The sequence below is a fragment of the Lampetra fluviatilis genome, chromosome 40 (genome assembly GCF_964198595.1).
Source record: "Lampetra fluviatilis chromosome 40, kcLamFluv1.1, whole genome shotgun sequence".
Taxonomy (NCBI): domain Eukaryota; kingdom Metazoa; phylum Chordata; class Hyperoartia; order Petromyzontiformes; family Petromyzontidae; genus Lampetra; species Lampetra fluviatilis.
In genome coordinates, this window is record NC_136314.1 from 4,760,445 (window position 1) to 4,782,296 (window position 21,852).

Sequence of the window (21,852 nt, forward strand, 5' to 3'; positions counted from 1 at the left end):
TCAGCCTGGGTCTGGTTTTCCACTGTAAGCAGATCATTTTCCAGTGTTGCTTTGAGTTCCTGCATGCACTGCTTGAGAAGTATCTTCTGCCTCTCAGGTTTACTTGCAGCCAGAGGTCGCAAACGGGTTTATATTCCTTACCCGTACCCGGCCGCACCAGGGTCGCAAATGGGTACCCGTACCCGACCGGGTACGGGTACCCATTTTCCCTCACTAGAACACAAAGTTCGGAGACCTCTTGACAGGGTGACAGCACGGCCTTCACATGACACAGGCTTCAAGCAGTCGTCGACGTAGAAGCTTCTGCATACTGTGTCAACCGCCTCTGGTGTTGACTCAGTTCTTCCATCTTCAGCTGTTCTCCCTAGTGCGTCGGATGCACAGCTGGGTGATGGCGTGGCTCCAGACAGGTGCGCAGTCATTCTGTCCTCCTCTGTGGCTTGACTCAGGTGACCACCAGACCACCACGGGAAACGCAGTAGGTCAGCGTCATCCTCCGGCACTCTGACCTGATAAAACATTGACTCGATGTCCACGATCATAGCCACAGATTCTTCTCTGAATCTGGTCAACACACCAATGAGAGTGTTGGTGAGGTTGGGTCCTTGGAGTAACTGCTCATTCAATGCGGTTCCTTGGTATGTTGCAGTGCAGTCGAAGACTACACGGATCTTCTTTTTCTTCTGGTGGTCCACCACATGGTGGGGAATATACCACACTCTTCCGCATTCTCGTTCCAGCTGCTTTTTAGGCACTTTCACAGCAAAGTCCTTTGCAATGAAGTCTCTCATGAATCTGTTGTAGTCCTCATGGAAATCTGGGCTCTTGCTCAGCTTTCTCTTGAAACTGATGATGCGCTGCCTTGCAATGCAGCGGTTGTTCGGCATTTTCGTATTCTCACTTTTCAATGGCAAATCAATGGTATAGTGTCCATCGACCAGCGCTGCTGACCTTGCAAAGTGGTGGACTCGGATGCGAATGACTGTTGAGTTGGACATGGAGGTGATGGCCCCAGAACGGGAATGAGTGGACGAGAGAGGACCACAGAGGCAAGACTTTACATGGTTGGGAAAAATGCCAGGACCTAGAAAATTATTTTGTTATCGTCGTTGCTGCTGCCCAAAGTCATCATCACCACCACTATCTGCCTCGTCTTTTAGAATATATGTCTGCAATTTTCAGCTTACAAAACATGTTTGCGGTTGTGTTTGCCAAGAACTAGTGATGCGATTATTTGCGAGAGAGAAAAAATGGTATTGCGTTTAAAACCCATGACTAATGGTGATTACACTGTAAAATCTAATTCCCATGACAGAGGTCGACTGATAAAAGTGAAACATTGTACAGTAAAGTGGGGGAATTTGTTTACTTTCCACTTTAACAGACACGAGATTAGAGACTCGGTGGGTGTCAAGACGAATTACGGAGTCACAGCCAAAGGAGGGAACACGCGCGATTGAACGTCCGGTGGAATGATCTCTTGTGCCGGTGCGAGCTCTATTGTTGCCAGTGAGGCCTTCATTCAGCAGTGGTTGGGTCATCGCTGATAATGAAAAGTGGGATAGAGACACTAAGACTATTTTGCTACATAATTGTCGGTATCAAAACCGAAACATAAAATAACTGGATTTTGCTGCGCTGACATTGTCTGCCCACCACGTTTCCCCGCAGCCTATAACACCTATGTCAGGTTGACCTACGTGGAGGCTCTGTAGTTGCTGCACCTCAGCAAATCGCACGCAACAAACGTCTTTTGTAACCAGTCTCTACGTGGGTTGCCCTGTGCACACTGGATTTAATAAAAGCCTACATAGTTCACCCTCTAATAGGCTCAGGTCGGAGCATGTGGCCTTTCAGGTGAGGGCAGCTATTGTCAGAGACGCTTGACAATGGGATAAATGCACCGTGAGTCTCAAGGCGAAGCAGACGATGATGCGAATGATGTGGCGGTGATAAGGAATACTTCCTCGAGGCTTTTGGACTGTTAATTTGCAAGACATACCACCCTTGGAATCCAGAAGAGCAGATTCCTTGCCTGTGCTTAAAAGCAAGCTCACAAGCGAGAGGTGACTGGACCAGGTGGATCAGAGATCAGAGACACTGAACCACGTAAACAAAACGCCAATTAATTACTACTTCTAACCCAATAATCTTTTATTTTTTCTTCTTGGTTCTTTCGGTAAAGTCACGTAGAAGGGAAGTAATAAAATAATAAAAATAAAACATCATAAAATAATTCTCACGACGTTTCGGCTACAACGCAAGCAGCCGTATTCAGGTGAAGAATGAGACGGCTGCTTGCGTTGTGGCCGAAACGTCGTGAGAATTATTTTATTATGTTTTATTTTTATTATTTTATTACTTCCCTTCTACGTGACTTTACCGAAAGAACCAAGAAGATGAATCCCTGCAGTCACGAAAGCTTTAAATCGAAATCCAATAATCTTTATTATGAAGCATACTACAGATTAAAACACCGATCCTCACGCAAGCGATCCAATGTATGTCTTGTGAACTGAAGAAGCTATATAAATCACCGAGTAAGTGTATCATTACACCCCTAATGAAGTGTCATTATACTTTTTTTAAATAACACTAGAAGTAAAACTAAAACCTATTTTTCCCAAGAAAGCCGCACTGAACCTGACGACCTGTTTTCAGGAGGGTACTGTATTCGGATGTTTGGCCGATTCCACTCACGACTATCTTGTCACACGGGAGGATACGAGAGTACCTGGAGAAAACCCAGAACAAACGAGAGAATATGACTCAATAGCTCCGCACAGATGGATTCAATAATCGATTTGCTGTATTGCCATGTCTCAGTCACTGGCATTCCCAATGCAGTCTCCTCACCCAAGTACCAACCAGCCCCGGCCTTGCTTAGCTTCCCAGTCGCAGCCTTTTATTCTATGGCTGATGTAGATGCAGACCAACAACCACAATTTGACATTCAGGTGATCAAGCCAGACAACCACCTCAGGAGTCAAGAACCAGTGAACCCTGGAGAATTTAGGATGGATTATGGGTTTAGGCCAAGAGTTTGCACTGTGAACAGTGGCTCGTGACCTGGGTCAAACCTCTTAATTACAAGACGAACTCAGCTGCCATCTGCGAAAATCAACGGACTCATGCGGCAAGACAAATGGTGAAAGGTTGTGTCCCTGCAATGGCCTGCTCGTGCCACTGCTGGTGCAAGGGCCTGTGTGGGACTGCTTTAGGGAAGCCCTGTTGGCCAGACGAATTGAAAGAGGTTGGAGTACCCACGATTTACCCCACCACTCGGGACCTGCCCATCAACTAGCTGTGGTTGCGACCGTGTACGCGTACTCTGGTGGAGCAAGCAGACTTGACTCAGCTATTACCCAGTTAACGATGGTATGGCTCGCAACATTAGAAATGCAATCGTGACCTTGCTGCTTTTTTCAAACTCCATACAAAATAAGGTGGAGAAGATGGATACTGTTTCTATTTATTTTCATGTTCCATAGCACATTCGTTTTATTCCCCACAAAATTATATTCTCTGTTTATCGACATTCAGCTACCACGTTGACCTGGCCGCCGTACATATTTGCGTGATCCAGAGAGATAAAACGCCACGAAAGAATTTCACGGCTCTCGTCCGCCGTCTTGGGCACTACCAGTCGGCAATTTTGGAACAAATGTTTCGAAGCACCGAATAAAGAAAACTGGCATAATTCGGCAATCGTTGGAGGACTTCCCGTTGACCGTCGCTTCTCACCTCGCTCGAGTTCATCGTTATATAATTTTATTTTTCTTGTTGCCCCGCCTGCGGTGTGGGTGTTTTACTTTACGACGTGACACACGGAGCAGGAGGACGGGGGAGGAAAATCAATTAGAACGCAGCTGCTGGTTTAAAGGGCAGGGAGTAAATACAGGGGGGGCGGGAGGCGGCGGTGGTGATAACTGACCACTGAACCGGACAAACGGACGGACAAGCAGACAAACCCGGACTGACGGACGCAGACCGACGCGCGGACTGGAGAGGCCGCGGGGCGCTGACCGTGGTGGGCAAGGTGTTTTTGCCCAAAGCGGATCCATTGCGCGCTGTTTTTTTCCTCTCGTGTTTTTGGAGATGGACGGGCGGAGATAGAAAAAAATATGGGGGACGGACGACCGTGCGCACAATACGGGGCACTTCACGCGTGCGCGAGATTTGCCGAGCGGCTATTTACCGTGCCGTGTGGCTTTTTTTCAGAGCAAATTGGCACCCGATTGAATTACCCCGGTGGCGTCAGGGTCTCAGGTTGCTCGTCGGCCGCTCTCCCTTGCGTCATTAATCGTCTAACCTGTGGACTCCTTTACACGCCCCAGAGACTCGGGCTCTTCATTATCGTCAGCCGTGTCGATCCACTGCTGGACGAAGGCCCCCCTCCCTTCACAGTCTCTCACGGCTCTTCGGGATGCGAAAGTCCGTCCTGACTCCTACACACGAGCTGATTGCATCGCTCCATCTCCTCGGTGGAAGAACGCTCGGGCCCGTTTACTTATCTGGCTGCGACTTTGTTGTTCGTCGTGACTATCGGATATTGTCTCCCTCCTAGCCACGATGTGCCCACTTCATTTTTTTCGCGGTTAATATGATGCTCGCTCGCCGCATCTAAACTGCATCTAAATGCAGTGAGTGAATGCTACATGAAGTACCCATTTGTGCTCTTGGCATTATTATAATATCTTGATTTGAAGCTTTCGTGACTGCAGGAATCCATACTCTTTGGTTCTTTCGGTAAAGTCACGTAGGTAGAAATGAAACAAAATAAATCACGACGTTTCGAAAGCAACACAAGCCATCGTCTGAAGACGTCTTCTGAAGATGAGGGCTTGTGTTGCTATCGAAACGTCGTGATTTATTTTGTTTTATTTCTACTTATGTGACTTGCCGAAAGAACCAAAGAGCATTATTATAATAATTATCACTATTATTGGGACACAACGTGGCCCGTGCGGACGACTCAGCCGACCGCACCGGAGCTCCGCGCGTTGTCACCGACGGCGGTGGTGGTGGTGGTGGCGGTGGTGGCGGCGGCGGCGGCGGTGGTGGCGGCTGTGGTGATGGTGGCGGTGGCGGCGGTGGCGGCGGCGGCGGTGGCGGTGGTGGCTGTGGTGACGGTGGCGGTGGCGGCTGTGGCGGTGGCGGTGGCGGTGGTGGCGGTGGCGGTGGTGGCGGTGGTGGTGGCGGTGGTGGCGGTGGTGGCGGTGGTGGTGGCGGTGGTGGCGGTGGTGGTGGCGGTGGTGGCGGCTGTGGTGACGGTGGCGGTGGTGGCGGTGGTGGCGGTGGTGGTGGTGGCGGTGGTAGTGGTGGCGCCGCCGCGATACCGGAGCCGACCTCGGGCCGCTACCACGGTCGGCGTAGAAGATGCGGCCAACGCCGAGGCCCAGGGACTGGGCTCGGCGTGGCATCGCGCTCGGGGTAGGAGGGTCGCCTGGCTCACGGCAAACACTGGTGACGATTATCTGAACGGGTCCCGGGCCTCCCCTATGCTGACTCAGCCTCAAATGAGTACCTGGTGCGGTGTGTAAACTTCGCCACTGGGGAGATAAAGGTGGCCGGGTGCGGTGTTGGCAACCCCCTCGTGTGCCGTGCCGGCCTTCATAGTTGCTCGCCAACAACACTTGCCCTGACAGTCTGTTAAAGGCGGTAGGGAGGGAATCTTTGTCTTTGCACGTACGCACCCGGGCACACTCGTGCCCTTCTGTGTGCACGGTTTAATGAGTTTTTTTTTATTTAAGCGCGACAGACGAGAGGATTGCCATCTTCGGTCTTGGCTGCTCCGCACAGCGGCAGTGCAGCGTGATAGATGGAGCCGGATAGGTGGCGTCGCGTGTCAAATTCCTCCTCTTGTCAACGAGTCATCCACCGATGGTCGTTTTTTCCCCAAGAAGCACTTTGGTGAATCGTCACAACTCCTATTACCCGACCTCTCAGATGCGCTTCTGCGGCCATCCGGAACGCTTCTGCTTCCGCTATTAGGAAGCGACTGGAGTTATGCACTTTGAAATCTCGATTGAAAAGTCATTACTTCAGAACTGTTTTTTGTGTTTCACGGTTGGCCACGTAAGGTACAAAAGAAGTCCAACGTACCCGTGTATTTTTTAGCAGATGAGAGGAGCTAATCGGCAAGCACACAATGGATCGAATAAAAACCCGCCAAGAGCCAACGCATCACAACTCCTGGGTGCCTCTGGGATGCCCGGGGTGGGGGTGTCCCACGCGCGAAACAATCCACCTCCCGAGGCTACGACATTGTTGCGCTCAATTACCCAGATGCCTCGCCCGGCCACAGTCTCGCCCCGGGGGTCTCAAAAGGACCCCCTGACAGGGACCTTCCTCTGACCCCAGCCAGGGGCTCGAGCCGCGCCGCCGCCGCCGGCGATTGTCCCCACGATGTGGCGTCTCCACGGCTCGTTCCCGGCGTCGCGTACCGAGCGGCGTCTTTGGCGTGGTGCCCGACGCGGAATGAATTCCTGCGGAGCGGTGGCACGGCGCTGCGTTAGCGAATACGGACCGCGGCTGACGTCGATCTGAACCGGTCCTGCGCCCTCCCCGAGGTCGACTCAACCTTAAAATGAGTACCTGGCGCGGTGTGTAAACAACAGCATTGGGGAGGCATACTCTCACGGGCTGCGGTGTTGGTCACCACACCGCCCGTGCTGGCCTCAATAGACGCTCACTAACAGCACGTGCTCTCCCAATGGTCTGGTAGAGGCTGTTGTGGGTGTCGGTGCTGCTGTACCACTCCCAATGCAGTCTCCCGCCTCTTTGTTATTCTTACACATCGGTTGAACCCTGTGAGTCAGTTTCCTTTTCAATTTGTTTTGACCGCTACTTGCTCGCACACTTTGCGTGGGTGTGAGCTCCGGGACTTGCCGTAAAGGCGGCGGCCTGGTGATGTCGTGTTGCCACACCGCTCCCTCGTGTGCCTTAATAAGCGCTCGCCAACAGCACTTGTCTCTGTTCTCCCTCGAGCCTGTACGGTTGAATAGGCAGCCCTGTCTGTGTGTGGGGAGCGGTGGTGTAGCGGTGAGCGTGATGCGCTGCGAACGCTGGTGGTGACCCAAGTTCTGGCCATAGTTAACATGAGTTCGAAGGGATATTAGAACCAATGTTGGGCCTCCCCTAGGTTAACCCGGCCTTAAATTAACACCTTGTGTGGAGTGTACACATCAGCATTGGGGAGACAAAGGCAGCCGGTATGATGCTGCTTACCAGACTACCCCCTTGTGTGCCGTGCCTGCTTTGATAGGTGCTCGCTAACGTAACTTTCCCCAATGGGTTGATGCAGCTTTTCTGGGATCTTTTGTATGGATGCACACACGTGTCTCTGTGTGTGTTGTGTGTTCCGCTACGAACAATGGCGACCCGAGTTCGATCTCCACTCACGGCCAACAACCAGTTAACATTATTTGAACCGGTCCCCCCCTAGGTCGACTCGGCCTTAAAGGGGTACCTGGTGCAGTGTGTAAACATCACCACTGGGGAGACAAAGGCGGTCGGGCGTGGTGCTGGCACCCACCCCCTCGTGTATTGTACGGGCCTTTATAGGTACTCGCAAACAGCACTTGCCCCAACAGTCTGTTAAGGCTACACGGGGGATCTTTGTCCTCATCTCACTGGATCCACCTCATCTCTGTGGCCTCGTTTGCCCCTCCCCCCACCCTTCCCCCCTGGCTCAATAAAAGTCAGAAATTGTGACCCAAAATTGCTTCCCATTTTGAACGTCCCGGATGATTACCCCATATCGTGGTTTTCTTTTGCCGACACGACTCCGCGTTTGTGCATCCCTCCGACGTGTTCGCGGGGGGGGGGGGGGCGCGTGCCGTTCGACACGACGCCTTACGTTTCACTGTTCATGCCCTGGGGCTTCTTTGGAACAAAATAAGTTCGGCTCGGAGAAGAAGCACCGCGGCACGCGGAGTGAAACGTCGGCCCGCGGGGCTCCCGGCGCAGTCGTGTGTACGAGTCGCCGCCGCCGTCGTCATCATCGCCGTCCTCGTAACCGTCGTCGTCTCAACGATGAAAGGCGTTCGTGGCAAAATGCATAAGCGGTGTCCCAAGATCGTGTGCCGGGCCTTTTCCCGTATTTGCACCGGGCGCGGAACGTCGGACATCGCGCCGGGCAACACGGGGGCACAGCCCGAAAGCACACGCCGGACAGCTGTCGTGTGCAGCGCGATCGCGGGGAACCGACGCCGCTGCCGCCGCTGCTTCTGATTCTGCTCCCTTGCAGCGTCGACTTCTGCATTCCGTAGCCCTGGCCACACGGTGCACAAAGTGAGCCTTCGCGACGGAGGAGGGATCTGCGTCAAAGTGTGCCTTGGTCAAAGTGTGCCTTGTTACGGAGGGTGCTCCCTCGCTCGCTCGCTCGCTCCCTTTCTCTCCCGTGCTTTTACTCTCTTCCCACCGCAGTTGCTAAGCGCCTGTTGGCTTGAGAAATAAAATTCCTGGCGTGGAGGGCCGGAGTACGCACGAACGTGTGGCATCCCCGGCACCCCCCCCCCCCACCACGCTTCATCCCCTGCACTCCTCCTTGCCAGCGACTGGGCGGTCAATTCCGTTCCGCCTTGCTTCAATTAGCCGGCTCGGGTTTTGTCGCAGTTTAATTCCAGAGGCCTGCTGCGCATTAGGACGATTTTTTTTCTTGGAAACAGTTATCGTGGGTTGGAGTTGGCGGTGCAATTTACAGGAAAAGGCCCCAGCAGACGCAACGATGCGGGTCTTTGTAGCTTCTTGCAAATCCATCTTATTAGATGGTGATGGTGACGATAATGAGAAGCTGATGATGATGACACCTTTGACAATGCTGATGACCATGCTCATGATCATGACGACGACGATGATGATGAAGAAGACGATGATGCTGACGCTGATGATGACGACGACGACGACGATGATGATGAAGGCGTCGATGACGTCGAGAAGGTGGGACAATGAGCCTAAGCTTGGTTTGAAGCTTTCGTGACTGCAAGGAATCATATTCTTAGGTTTTTTCGGTAAAGTCACGTAGGTAAAACATCAAAATTAATGAAAATAAAATAAAATAAAAACAAAAAATCACGACGTTTCGGAGGCAACACAAGTCTCCGTGTGTTGCCTCCGAAACGTCGTGATTTTTTGTTTTTTATTTTATTTTATTTTCATTAATTTTGATGTTTTACCTACGTGACTTTACCGAAAAAAACCTAAGAATATGAGCCTAAGCTTGTCCCGTCTGCGGTGACGTGAGCGGCACGATTGGCCAACCCGATTGTGGCGCGGTGGATCGCGTGCTGCTCGACGCACTCGCAGACGCTGAGCACGGTTCCCGGCCACGGCTGACGTCGGTCGCGAGTGACATCTGGAGCGGTCGCGCGGCTGAATACACTTGCACCGCGAAATCACTCAATTTGGGATGACGCACGCACACGGCAGCGATCGTCGCCCCCCTACTGACAGACTCGTGCCCACCGGCGGCGGGGCAGTACCGAGTCAACCTTGTGCCGCACGCGGACAGCTGCCACTGGGGGTGCCCCCTTCGAATTGTTGAGCAGAAATGTCCGTAAGGCGCTTCGAGATGGTGAGGCGTTTCATTAAGCTCCTCGTAAATGCAGAGATTGCTGTCATTGTTAAGGTGTGCGTGCGTGTGCGCGTCTATCTTCCCCCTTGTTCAGGCTCGTAGACGATCGATGCGTCGTGCAACCTGCAGCCGGAGATCTTACTCGGCCTCCCAAGAAATTCAGAGGTGAGACCCCCTCCCCCACTTCCCTCCACCCGCCGTGTGATCAATGGTGCTTCGTGGTGAGAAAGGGCCCTGGTGCACGGAATGAAATGGGGCCCCCTGTCCAATTTCACTCAGCAACTCACTCAACTATACACCCACTCTACCACTTACCAAATCAACCACTCAAACACTCACTAGTTCACCCACTTAACCACTCAGCCAACCACTCGCTCACCCACTCAATTACTCACTCAGCCTGTTACTCGCTCACTCAATCACTCACCCACTCAATTACTCACTCAGCCTCTTACCCACTCACTCATCCACTCACCCACTCACCCACTCAACGACACACTCAGCCTCTCACCCACTCACTCATCCACTCACCTATTCACCCACTCAACGACTCACTCAGCCTGTCACCCACTCACTTAACATCTCACCGTCCCTTCCCACGTAACTAAATGTGTTCTGGGGACGGGGCGGGGGTGAGGGGGGCCTGCACAGGGTAGTCCACTGCTCACTGTTAAGAGTTCCGATGGGAAAACGCCGATAGCAGCATTTGGATAGAAATTGGTAAAAATAAAAGCAAAAATACATGTGCGTGTGTGCGTATGTGCGCGTGCGTGTGCGTGTGTGCGTGTGAGTGTGTGTGTGCATGTGTGTGTGCGCGTGCGTGTGTGCGCGTGCGTGTGTGTCCGCATGTGTGTGTGCATGCGTGTGTGTGTGTGTGCGTGCGTGTGTGTGTGTGTGTAAAACTACGTGGCCGGGCGTCGGAGCCATTTCCTGTACACCTTGGGGTGCGACAGGGATGTCATCTGGCTCCCATATTATTTAATATCTATTTCGACCACTTAGTTCGTGAAGCCTTCAATAGCTGTACCGGAGGAATTTCCATCTGGTACACATACAATGGGAGGCTGATCGATCGATGCTCGAGTGCGGTCAAGGGATGGCTCCCTATTGCTCAACCATGTTATGTATGCCGATGATCTGGTAATTGCTGCTCACTCAGAGGAGGAGTTGGAGGTGCTGCTGCTGAACCTGGAGCTTGCCACTAAAAGGTGGGGCCTTACCATCAGCCCCACCAAAACTAAGCACCTGCCTGGGTATTTTGTACCATTGGACACTCCACCCCCACAACTCCCAATTGGTGATAGGGCAGTTGTGGATAGAGTGGAGAGTTTCTCATACCTGGGCAGTGTGCTCATGACCGGCTACGGTTTAAGAGCAGAGGTCTCACTCCGAATCAGTCGAGCGGCATTATCTCTTAATCGGTTGCGTAACGCTGCGTGGAAGGTACCTGGTTTGTCGCTCCGCACGAAACTTCAGGTCATCTCTGCCACAGTCATTCCCTCCCTTTTCTACGCTTGCGAAACGTGGACCCCCCTGATGGAACATCTTTGCCGGTTAGAAACATTTCGGCTGGCCTGCCTATGATCCATCCTGGGTTTAACCAGGCTGGATTGTGTGAGGAGCTCACAAATCCTTGAAAGATCTGGACAAAGTCCAATCGGTGAGCTCCTCCGGCAGGCAAGCCTGCGTTGGCTGGGCCATGTAGCCCGCATGCCCAGCCACCACATGCCTAAACAGCTTTTGTTCGGCCGGATGGAGGGGGCTAAATGGGCGCGGCACAGGCTAGAGAAGAGATGGAGTGATGTGGTACAGGAGGACGTGGAGCTGAGTGGACTTGCCGATGACTGGTACCAGCGGTGTCAAGATCGGCCTCAGTGGAGGAGGCTCGTGAAGGACGCTACTGGGCAGTTGGAGGCAGTCGCCCTCCAACAACAACGGAGGGCGGAGGAGCGACGCTCACAACAACGAGCGGAGCGCTGGGTGGCTAAAGCACAGCAAGTTGGCACAGTAGGGGGCACAGGTGGTGCATCAGCCACTCGTCTCGGTCATCTCGGTCAGTCGACCCGTGGCACCTGGGTCTGCCCCGTGACCTCCTGCCAGCGGGCGTTCGACACTTCACGTGGCCTCAGGGTGCACATGGCCTGGCACAAGCGTCGTGGTGACGTCACCGCCACTTAGTGGCGAATGGCGGTTGTTGTTGTGCGCGCATACTACGTACATACGAATGCTGTTAAGAAACTAATGTAGGCAGTGCCGTCAAATTCCAAAGCATTGCGCAATAACCAGAACATCCGTTCGCCCTTGCATGCCCGGTGCACACAGGAGGTGAGAATACTGTAATACAAAATAAATAATACCAATTGAAATACTTTTTAAGTGTCAGGGTTCAATTTGACTTTGTGTAACCGGTGACCTCGTGGGGACATTAGTCCGCTGCCGGTAATGGGGGCGGTGATTGCTTTGTAAACTAAACTATTTAAGAACTATAAACTATTTTTTATTTTACCGCGTAGGGCCCACTGAGCTATGCAGCTCTTTTTCAGCTCGACGAAGTGGCTCATCGTCACGTGGACTTTTTTGCAGCCAAATTCTCTAAACGCGTGTTTCTAAAAATGTGGATGGAAAAACTGGAGGACCCAGAGAAAAAAATCCACACGGCCACGGGGAGAGAGACATGCCAACTCCACATGTACAGCAGGCGTCAGTGTCGGGATCGAACTCACACCCTCCTGTATACCAGGCGAGGTAGTTAACATTTCGCCACTGTGGTGCCACGGTGAATACAAACTGAGTAGCCTGTGGTGTCATTTTCCAAGTTGTCAAATCTTCACCCACATTTTTCGAGCCCCCTTTGTCAATCCACCGCTGGACGTTGTTGTTCCCACGCCGTGTCGGCCTGTTTGACCGGACGACTTCGCCGCGACGGTCGGTGCGTGCGGGTTTGCTGAAGCGGCCGTGGCATGGGATCGCTTCAGATGTCACTCGCCATTCGTGTGCTCGCCGGGGCCTGTGCATTCATAATAATAATTGCTAAGGGGTTAAATCCTATTTGTAACAATTATTCACCAGGGCACCATCGCTCCAGACCAGCGAGTAATATTGCGCGGGATGCGACTAATTTCTTCAGATTTTCTGAAGCTAAGCAGGTATTTAGCCTGGAAAGTGCTTTGAAAGGTATCCACATTGCACAAATATTGTGAAAGGCTGCAGAGCGAGTTGGAGGGAGGTAAGCATAGTGCTATCAACCCGGCGACCCGAGTTCGAATTCCGTTCCTGGCCAGCACCAGTGACGACTATCTGAACCGGTTCTGGGCCTCCCCTAGGGCGACTCAGTCTCCAATGAGTACCTGGTGTGATGTGTGAGCATCGCCACGAGGGAGACAAAGGCGGCCGAACGTGGTTCTTGCCATCCACCCCCTCGTGTGCTATGCCGGCCTTCATAGGTGCTCGTTAACAGCACTTGCCCCAACAGTCCCACGAGGCTATACGGGGGAACTTTGTCTTGAACAGCCTCACGCCCAACGCTCGCCTGATGCTGAATTTCCCAACGAGTTGACGCCTCGATGCATCGGCCAATGTGCGTGAACATTCGCATTGTGCGTGTCGAGTGTCACGCACGTATCTCGGCCTGTCAGCGCTGCGTATGGGTAGCTACGTGGACAGGTAGGTCAGCAGGCAGGTACCCGGTAAATGTGGAACGTTGGGCCAAGGTTGGTCCGACGGTTCCAACCACATGCCAACGTTGCCCCGACATTGCACGGCTACGTAGGTAGGTACGGAAGCAGGTCGTGTTGGCACGTAGGTGAGTGGAGGGAAGGAGGGGGGTTGGTAGATGAGGAGGTTATGCAGGTAAGTAGGCAGGTAAGAATAACCTTTTTGTCCGTATGCATGTTGAACGCCTTTCGCACCACACGTAGCCAACCCTGCCGAGCGGAGGTGCGGTAGGTGATCAACGTTATTCAACTTCGGTGTGGAAAAGTACACAGTTTAACTCAGAGCATTAGTCAGTCTTCATCCATCCAGCAGCGGATTGATAAATGGACTTTATATTATGATTCATCATCAAAGACTGCTCCGTGCATCTCTCTCTCTCTCTGCCGTGTCCTTTCTCAAAGACATTGGCAATCATGACCTTCCTTCCATTTAGTTCTGCCCATGATATTTACTCAACAACTTCGCATTTACATAACTCCCAGTTGGATCCAGTTCGCATTGCTTACGCCGCTCAAATGTTGTACGTACCCACAAATGCATCGTAGCAACGCGGAAACTCGACTTTTTTTTGTACACATTTCAAACTAACAACGAGCGCGTACGATTGTTACATCGGCCTCAGCAGCGTGCCAACGAAAGCGTCCAAGCGAGCGCACACGAAACATTAAGGACGACGCGTGAGCAGCAGGGCAGCGCAGGCACGAGGTTGCGGCGGCGCTGATGGCAGCGTTGCCGAACTCGCCGCTCATTCGGGGGAGCGCCAGATTAAAAGTGAAAACAAAGTCGGACTCTCAAAACAAGATAAACTGGTCTGGCGGAGACGGCGCGTCCTGGGCGCCCCGCCAGCGCGGCATGCCTTCGTCTGTGGGTGCGATGTCATCGCGAGCACTCGCCGGCGCTGTCATGCACAACAGGTAAAGGGACAGCCCTGCAATTGCGCCGCTGCTGATGGAAGGGGCCGGCTCTAGCGGGGAGTGCGGTCTGGCCGACTATGCACACGATGGCGAAGTTGTCTCGGGAGAGGTGCGAGTTACTCGCACTTTACCCCACCAACGCGGGACTTGCTGATTTGTCTCAACTGGCCGCGCCTCGGGAAGGAAATCAAACCGGCGCCCTGTGGACTGCGAGCCCACTGCTTTACCCGTTACGCCGCTGTGGCAGCGGCGCGGAGATAATATATTTAATGAGAAAATCGAGTTCGTAATTCTTTTTTTTCTTCCTGACATTATTTCCCCACCGTTGTGGGCTCTTGTCTTTCTGCGCGTCGCTCTCCGCTCACTCCCCGCTCACTCCTGTTCTGGGCCATCGTCTCCACGTCCACCGCCCGCAGGTCCTTCACATCCCCGGCTCGTCACTTTGAAGCCACCACCTCTGTCTGGCCCTGTCTCTCGGACTCCACCCCAGTGATTCCACATTCAACGCCTTTTTCCTTCGTACGTGGTGTTCCCTCTCAACCCAGCCATCTGGGTTGTACCCTCTCTGGGTTCTCCCACAATCAAACCAAACGCTCTTCATTTATGCAATTGGCCAAGCATCCAAAACGCAGGAACCCTCCTGAAAATTATTCTCGAGACTCCGTGTGGCATTGCTGTGTTAAATATTGTGATTTTTTTTTCTATTTTATTTGGGGCAGAGTGGTTGCCGCAGTGTCCAGCGCACTGCGCTATGAACTTGAGCCACCCGAGTTCGATTCCCGACCGACGGCGCACATCGGTGGCAAAATGATAACTGAACTGGTATAGGACCCCCATCTCCTTCGCCAGTCCTCGCTGACCAGCTTGGTGAAGTATGGTCATGCAACCCCCCCTCCCCCCGCAAACGCCACGATACGAGGAGGCCATCATCTGCCAGTTGATTTCACGAAGGGCTGTACGTGTCTAATATAGTTATCGTACTTTTATTCTTAATATTAACTTTGTAGGGGTTTATTTTGTATTACGCTGGCAACTTCATATTTTTAAGGATTCTTGACAAATGCTCAAGGTTCTTGATAAGTGAAATAAACTAAAACGTGACGTTTTTATTGCTTAAATGTCATGTCATGCGTGAATCACAAGGTTACTCTGATCTTGTTATGAAAGCCGATGAGCGTGGGGTCAACGGGTTTGCCTGAAACCTTGATTCGCACTGAATCTGGTTTCATTTAAATGCTTTCCAACTGAGATTGACAGCGTTATTGCATTAACTCTGTCCGTCTGTGCCTTTTTAAAGTGAGTTCTATATAAATTCATGGGTCTTATGTGAGTATATGGGTCATGTGTGAGTCTGTGGTTCCTGTGCGGGTGTGGTTCCTGTGTGAATTTGTGGTTCCTGTGCGAGTCTGTGGTTCCTGTGTGAGTCTGGTTCCTGTGTGAGCCTGTGGTTCCTGTGTGAGTCTGTGGTTCCTGTGTGAGTCTGTGGTTCCTGTGTGAGTCTGTGGTTCCTGTGTGAGTCTGTGGTTCCTGTGTGAGTCTGTGGGCCTGTGTGAGTCTGTGGTTCCTGTGCGAGTCTGTGGTTCCTGTGCGAGTCTGTGGTTCCTGTGCGAGTCTGTGGTTCCTGTGTGAGTCTGTGGTTCCTGTGCAAGTCTGTGGTTCCTGTGTGAGTCTGTGGTTCCTGTGTGAGTCTGTGGTTCCTGTGCGAGTCTGTGGTTCCTGTGCGAGTCTGTGGTTCCTGTGCGAGTCTGTGGTTCCTGTGTGAGTCTATGGTACAGGCCACACAAGTCAGGGTCCTACACTAGTCTGTGGAAACAAGCTCTACAGGCCCTATACAGCTGCGTTACCATCCGCAGCATCGGTCATGATCTACTGGATGAAGGTCCCCTATCCAAAATCTCCCCATCCTTCATGTACTAGCAGTGCCACAGTCCAGCCTCACTCCTGCACAAGAACTGATGTCATCGCTCCGTCTGTATTACCACCTCTCCCTCACGGGCGCGTTCCCCTCCCTTGGCCGCCATTCCGTGCCCAGTCGCACTGTTCTCTGCCACGTTGCCACATCTGCGCTCCCCGCCACCGCCGTTCTCCACTGGCATTGACGCCAAATGCTAACGGAAGATGCGAAAGTGCACAAGCGTCGCTTCCCCTACGATGGCGACGCGCGCATCGAGTCGTGCCGGCAAGGCCCCGTGGGCCCCTGGTGGCCCCCGGTGGCCTTTAGTGCGGCCCCTGACGTGCGGCCCCTGACAATACACAAATGTGAAAACGCCGCCATCATCGTGCTGTCAAACCCCAAATGGTTTCAGATGCGTGGCGGCCCTGACGCGGATGTCATATCGACGAGAGTGGCCCCCCCGTCTGAACACGGGTGACGAGCGCTGGCCTGCGTTGTTGTCGTCGTACGTAATCGGTTCGTGTGACCCCTGCAGCCGCTATAGGCCGCTCATTTGCAGCGCGGCCCCAAGTCGCGACAATTCCGACGGAGTTGTCGGCGCCGCTTCGTGTCGATGGGTTTGTCGCAAATTGTCCCGTCCATGTCCGACAGCAAGTACGGACTAATTTCCATCTGTTCCAACTGCCTCCCCGTGGGCATTGAGGTGTCATACAGTGGCTCTCCTGGAGAAGGCGGTCCCGCAAAGTGCAGACTAATATTATCTGTCCCTGCTGCATGAGATAAGAGTCTTTGTTGGCCGCTCGCACCCGTGGCGTTTCCTCCGTGTGCTCCGGTTTCCTCCGACACGTCCGTCGCGCTCTCGTCAATTGGCCAGAAAACACCTCGATATATAGAGGCTGGCAGGAGCTCGGGCAACTGTTGCTGACGCCGGCTCACCGCCCGGCCGCTCCCTTCCAAGCCCGTCTGTGGTTCCTCGGGCAATTGTGAGAGATGTGTGAGAGATGCGATTCGCCGCATTAAAGACGACAGTACTCTGTCTAAAACTAACACTCCCCGACTGAAAAGTAAATACGCCTCCCGTTTGGGGCAGCTACTCGTTTGTGCAAACATGGCGCCAGTAACATTCGCTAACTCCCACGGCGACGTGTAAGCGTTACGTAACGAGAAACGAATCTTGTCGTTTTTTTTGCTACTTCGAGTCGGCTGGAGGGTCTCCGTTCTCATTAATATCGCGAGCGTGCCACGCCAGTGTTTCGTTATTATGTTTAAAGATCGAGTTTCTGTTTAGGCCGACGCTCTGAAGATGGATGCTGGCAGTGTTGTTTTTAACGCTCTCCCATGCTTTCTCTGGCCAAAGAAATGTTTTCTAATGAGTTTGGCCGTGACTATGTTGGTTTTATTTCATGTTAACGGGAGAAGGCTGGTCCCCGTGTACCACACGGCATTGGTGAGAACCCTAGAAACATGCCGATGTTGCTTCAACGTTGGCCCAACGTCGGCAAAGTTCAGTCGCACCGAGGAATGTGGCAGCTCCTTCATATTTGTAAACACTTACAGACAAAGAAATACACACACAGAGACACTGGCTGATACACGCACAGACTAAGAAATACACACACAGAGACACTGGCTGATACACGCACAGACAAAGAAATACACACACAGAGACACTGGCTGATACACGCACAGACTAAGAAATACACACACAGAGACACTGGCTGATACACGCACAGACAACGAAATACACACACAGAGACACTGGCTGATACACGCACAGACAAAGAAATACACACACAGAGACACTGGCTGATACACGCACAGACAAAGAAATACACACACAGAGACACTGGCTGATACACGCACAGACAAAGAAATACACACACAGAGACACTGGCTGATACACGCACAGACTAAGAAATACACACACAGACACTGGCTGATACACGCACAGACAAAGAAATACACACACAGAGAGACTGGCTGATACACGCACAGACAAAGAAATACACACACAGACACTGGCTGATACACGCACAGACTAAGAAATACACACACAGAGACACTGGCTGATACACGCACAGACAAAGAAATACACACACAGAGACACTGGCTGATACACGCACAGACAAAGAAATACACACACAGACACTGGCTGATACACGCACAGACAAAGAAATACACACACAGAGAGACACTGGCTGATACACGCACAGACAAAGACCCCACGCCACCGCCTATCCCTTGTCTCCCCACATCGTACCAAGTACTCGTTTAAGGCCGAGTCGACCTAGGGGATGGCCAGGACCGGTTTAGATAATCGCCACTTATGTGAACCTTGGAAAACACTTACACACACACATACACTGCCACACTTTCAAACAGACAAACACAAAGATCCCCCTTATAGACTGAACATAACTTAATTGAACTTGGATTTCTGGGTTCTTCATGTATTAGGTGTCTTATCAGCCCTGCTCACGACGTATCCTGCCCAAGGCCACCTCTCCTCATCGGTCAACGTGACGCTTTCAGATGCGCTTCTGCGGACGTCTGGAACGCTTTTTATGCACTTTTCAATAATTTCGGTTGAATTTTTTTTTCCAACTGCTTTTTGTGTATAGTTTGTTGTCCTTCCGACGCACGGTTGGCTCCGTGCGCAACCCACGTCCCGAAAGACGTTCAACATACCTACAGTGTCCATTGCCCTGAACCAGCGTGCGCCGTGGCAAGTATAATATGCGTGGATTTAAAACGTAAAAAACTTCCTCGTACGAAGATAAAACTGAAAAGGCGAACGCGCGCAAACGTTCGCGTAAGGAAAACATGAACGCACGCAAGGCGAGCGTAATTGCATAAAAGCACGGCTCGCATGCTTGCACGCGCGGTCACAACAAGCAGCTCCGTCAAGCAGCTCCGTGATTGAGAAACAGCATTTGGGTCATTTCGTTTTCCTGCGATGGGTTGTGTCAGGACACGGAAGGAGCACGCTGAGGAACAGGGGGGGGACGCGAGGGTGCGTGGGAAGGGAGACGTGGGGCTGCGGTGCGTGGGTTTTCTGGGGGGGGGAGCGGGGGAGTGGTTGCCCGGTGTTGTAGGCGACATTGTGGCCCAAACGGCAAGGCTGTGCGTCGCGTGCCGGCGGCGTGTGGTGGCGTCATCGGCCACCCGACGCTTGGAGCAATCTCCGAGCGAGGGTGCTGGGGGAGCGCGCGGTGCTTGAGCGTCGTGTTGGTGGGGGGGGGGGGCAGCCCATGGACCACGAGGCCACGGGCAGCCCATGGACTACGAGGCCACGGGGCAGCCCACGGCCACGCGAGGCCTGCCCACTAACAACGGCCCACAAGACGACACTTGTTCCTCACTGCTTGCGTCTTGGCCGCACTGATGGGGGGCGGGGGTGGGGGGGTGGTTTCCGCCAACCTGGTAACATCACCGCGTTTAGAATTTTAGCGCCGTACTCAAGGCACTGCTGTCACCGCAAGGCCCTCTCCTTTCAGGGTTGACTTGCCACGCTATTTTATGCGTTTTCATCGGAGATAACGCCGGCGGCGGGGTTGTGCTAATGTGTGGCTCCGCCAAAAGATGTTTGAGCATCCTATTTGGCCTTTGGCAAGGAATAGGTTGCCCCGTCCCCTGATTAATGCGTGCGAACAGCGACACCCACAGTGGCTATGGCGCTCAACTTTGAACCCAGGGAGCTGAGTTCGATTCCTGGTCACGGCTGACAGGAGTGGCGAGTCACGTACGTCCAGGGCTTGGCCTTCCCAATCGCAATTCGACTCCTCCATAAATGCTTACCTGGCATTGTGTGCATGTAGCTGCTTGGGGGTGATGCGGTGCTGTCCACGCCATGGCCTCAATCGGTGCTCAGTAACGTCATTTGCTCAATCCAGCGGTCTGCATCGGCTACACAGGAGTGTGTGTTGTGTGTGTTGTGTGTCGTGGCCTCCCCTCGGCGGTCAACTCTGCCCTGCATGGGCACCGACTGCAGTGTGTCGACGTGGGCATTGGGGAGACGGTGGCAGCAGGCGTGGTGCTGGCCACTCACCCCCTCGTGCGTTGTGCCATCCTTAATTGGTGCACGCTAACAGCACTTGCCCCCGACGGTTCATTAAAAACTGTGTGGGGGTTCTTTGCGTTTTGCCGCGGTGGTTAAGACACTGCGCAATGAACCCGGGGACCTGAGTTCGCTTGCCGATCGTGGCCATCATGAGTGGCGAGTGCGATCTAAACCAGACCTTACATTGCCTGCTGCGGTGTTGGCCTTCGTAGGTACCTGCGAACACCACCTGCCCCAACGCCGCAGTCTGTACAAGGGTCTGTGTGTGTCTGTGTGTGCGAGAGAGAGCAATGTACTGAATCTGTTGGCTCGGGTGAAAATCTCGACTCGGCTATCATTGCAGCCTCCTCCTAGGCTTGCTTCGGTTTAAACCGAGTACCTGGTGCCATGTGCGTTCACTGCGTCGTGGCCAGACAGATGTATTATTATTATTTGTATCGCTGCTACGGGCCTCCGGTTGATAACAGCACCTTGCGCTTGTTTCCCTCCACCCCCCCTGCTGCCACGTGCTGGTCGGTCTCCCGCCTCAGACTGCCTCTTCAAGATATGCCCGATGAATCGCTACTCCGCGCAGAAGCAGTTTTGGAACGCGGCCAAGGCCGGGGCCAACACCGACCCGGCTCTTCTCAAGAAGCTCCACGTGAGTGATCCGCACGATCGCCCTTCCACCGCCACTGCAGTTGCCTCTCTTCCACCTCCACAACTGAGCCGTGCCAGGTGCGGGTGGTTTTCCACCTCCACATCTGAGCCGTGCCAGGTGCGGGTGGTTTTCCATCGCCGCATCCGAGCCGTGCCAGGTCCAGATGATTTTCACTGGCACAACTGAGCCGTGCCAGGTCCAGATGATTTTCCACCTCCACAACTGAGCCGTGCCAGGTGCGGGTGGTTTTCCACCGGCGCATTCGAGCCGGCGGGCAGAGGGGGGGGGGCAAGTCTCTCCATAGGCCAACCGCTGCCGACTTCTCCGCCCAAAGTGGCACTCGTTTTATCAACCCCCGGACCGGAGGGATGATGGGCTGAGTCAACCCCCAATTAGGATTTGAACTTTGAACTTTGCAAGTGGGGAGCTGCTCACTCCGACCTTATCTGGGGAGCGGGTTGCAGCCCGTACGGTACCGGACTTCACGTCAGAGTGCTCCCTGCTGGCTGGCCGTCACGTCTGGATGAATGACCAAGCGAATTATATAATTGTATACGCCAGGCATGTTTGTTGTGGTGGTGGTGGCGGTGGTGGGGGCAAGCACCTATGAAGGCCGGCACGGCACACGAGGGGGTGGGTGGCCGGCACCACACCCGACCGCCTTTGTCTCCCCAGTGGCGATGTTTACACCGCACCAGGCACTCATTTGAGGGTCGCTCACAGCACTTCACACCCAACAGTCTGTTAAGGCTATACGGGGGATCTTTGTCTTTGGTGGTGGGGGCACATTTTTGTACCCAGGCATGGTAATGATTCACCACCGCCAACCTCTCCTCCCATTTGCTGAGCAAATTCGATGAATTCTCAAGGGTGTCCTGGAAACAAAAACCTGATATGCAACGAAATCACACTCGCACGTCCGGTTTTACGTTTATAAAGCTTCAGCAGCTGCGAATTCGCGAGAGTTACCTGGGGCGGGGGGAGTGAGTCTGCTGCCAGTAGGGGGCCCGGCAGTGATTGCCGCCGCCGCTGCTGCTGCTGCTGTGTGTGTGG

The 21,852-nt window shown here is 53.2% G+C and overlaps 1 protein-coding gene across 3 annotated transcripts in view; it reads left to right on the top strand.

The window, feature by feature from the left end:
• The window catches only part of LOC144946140 (inositol 1,4,5-trisphosphate-gated calcium channel ITPR1-like), an 83,952-nt gene that overhangs the window by 9,361 nt on the left and 52,739 nt on the right, over positions 1–21,852 (top strand). For all 3 annotated transcript variants that reach the window (XR_013639785.1, XM_078874910.1, XM_078874909.1), the window contains exons 2-3: positions 9,672–9,742; positions 20,690–20,799. Coding sequence is in view for 2 of the 3 variants with exons in the window: in XM_078874910.1 (XP_078731036.1) it covers positions 9,672–9,742; positions 20,690–20,799 (181 nt within the window). In the remaining variant the exon portion in view is untranslated. The remainder of the gene's footprint in view (positions 1–9,671; positions 9,743–20,689; positions 20,800–21,852) is intronic.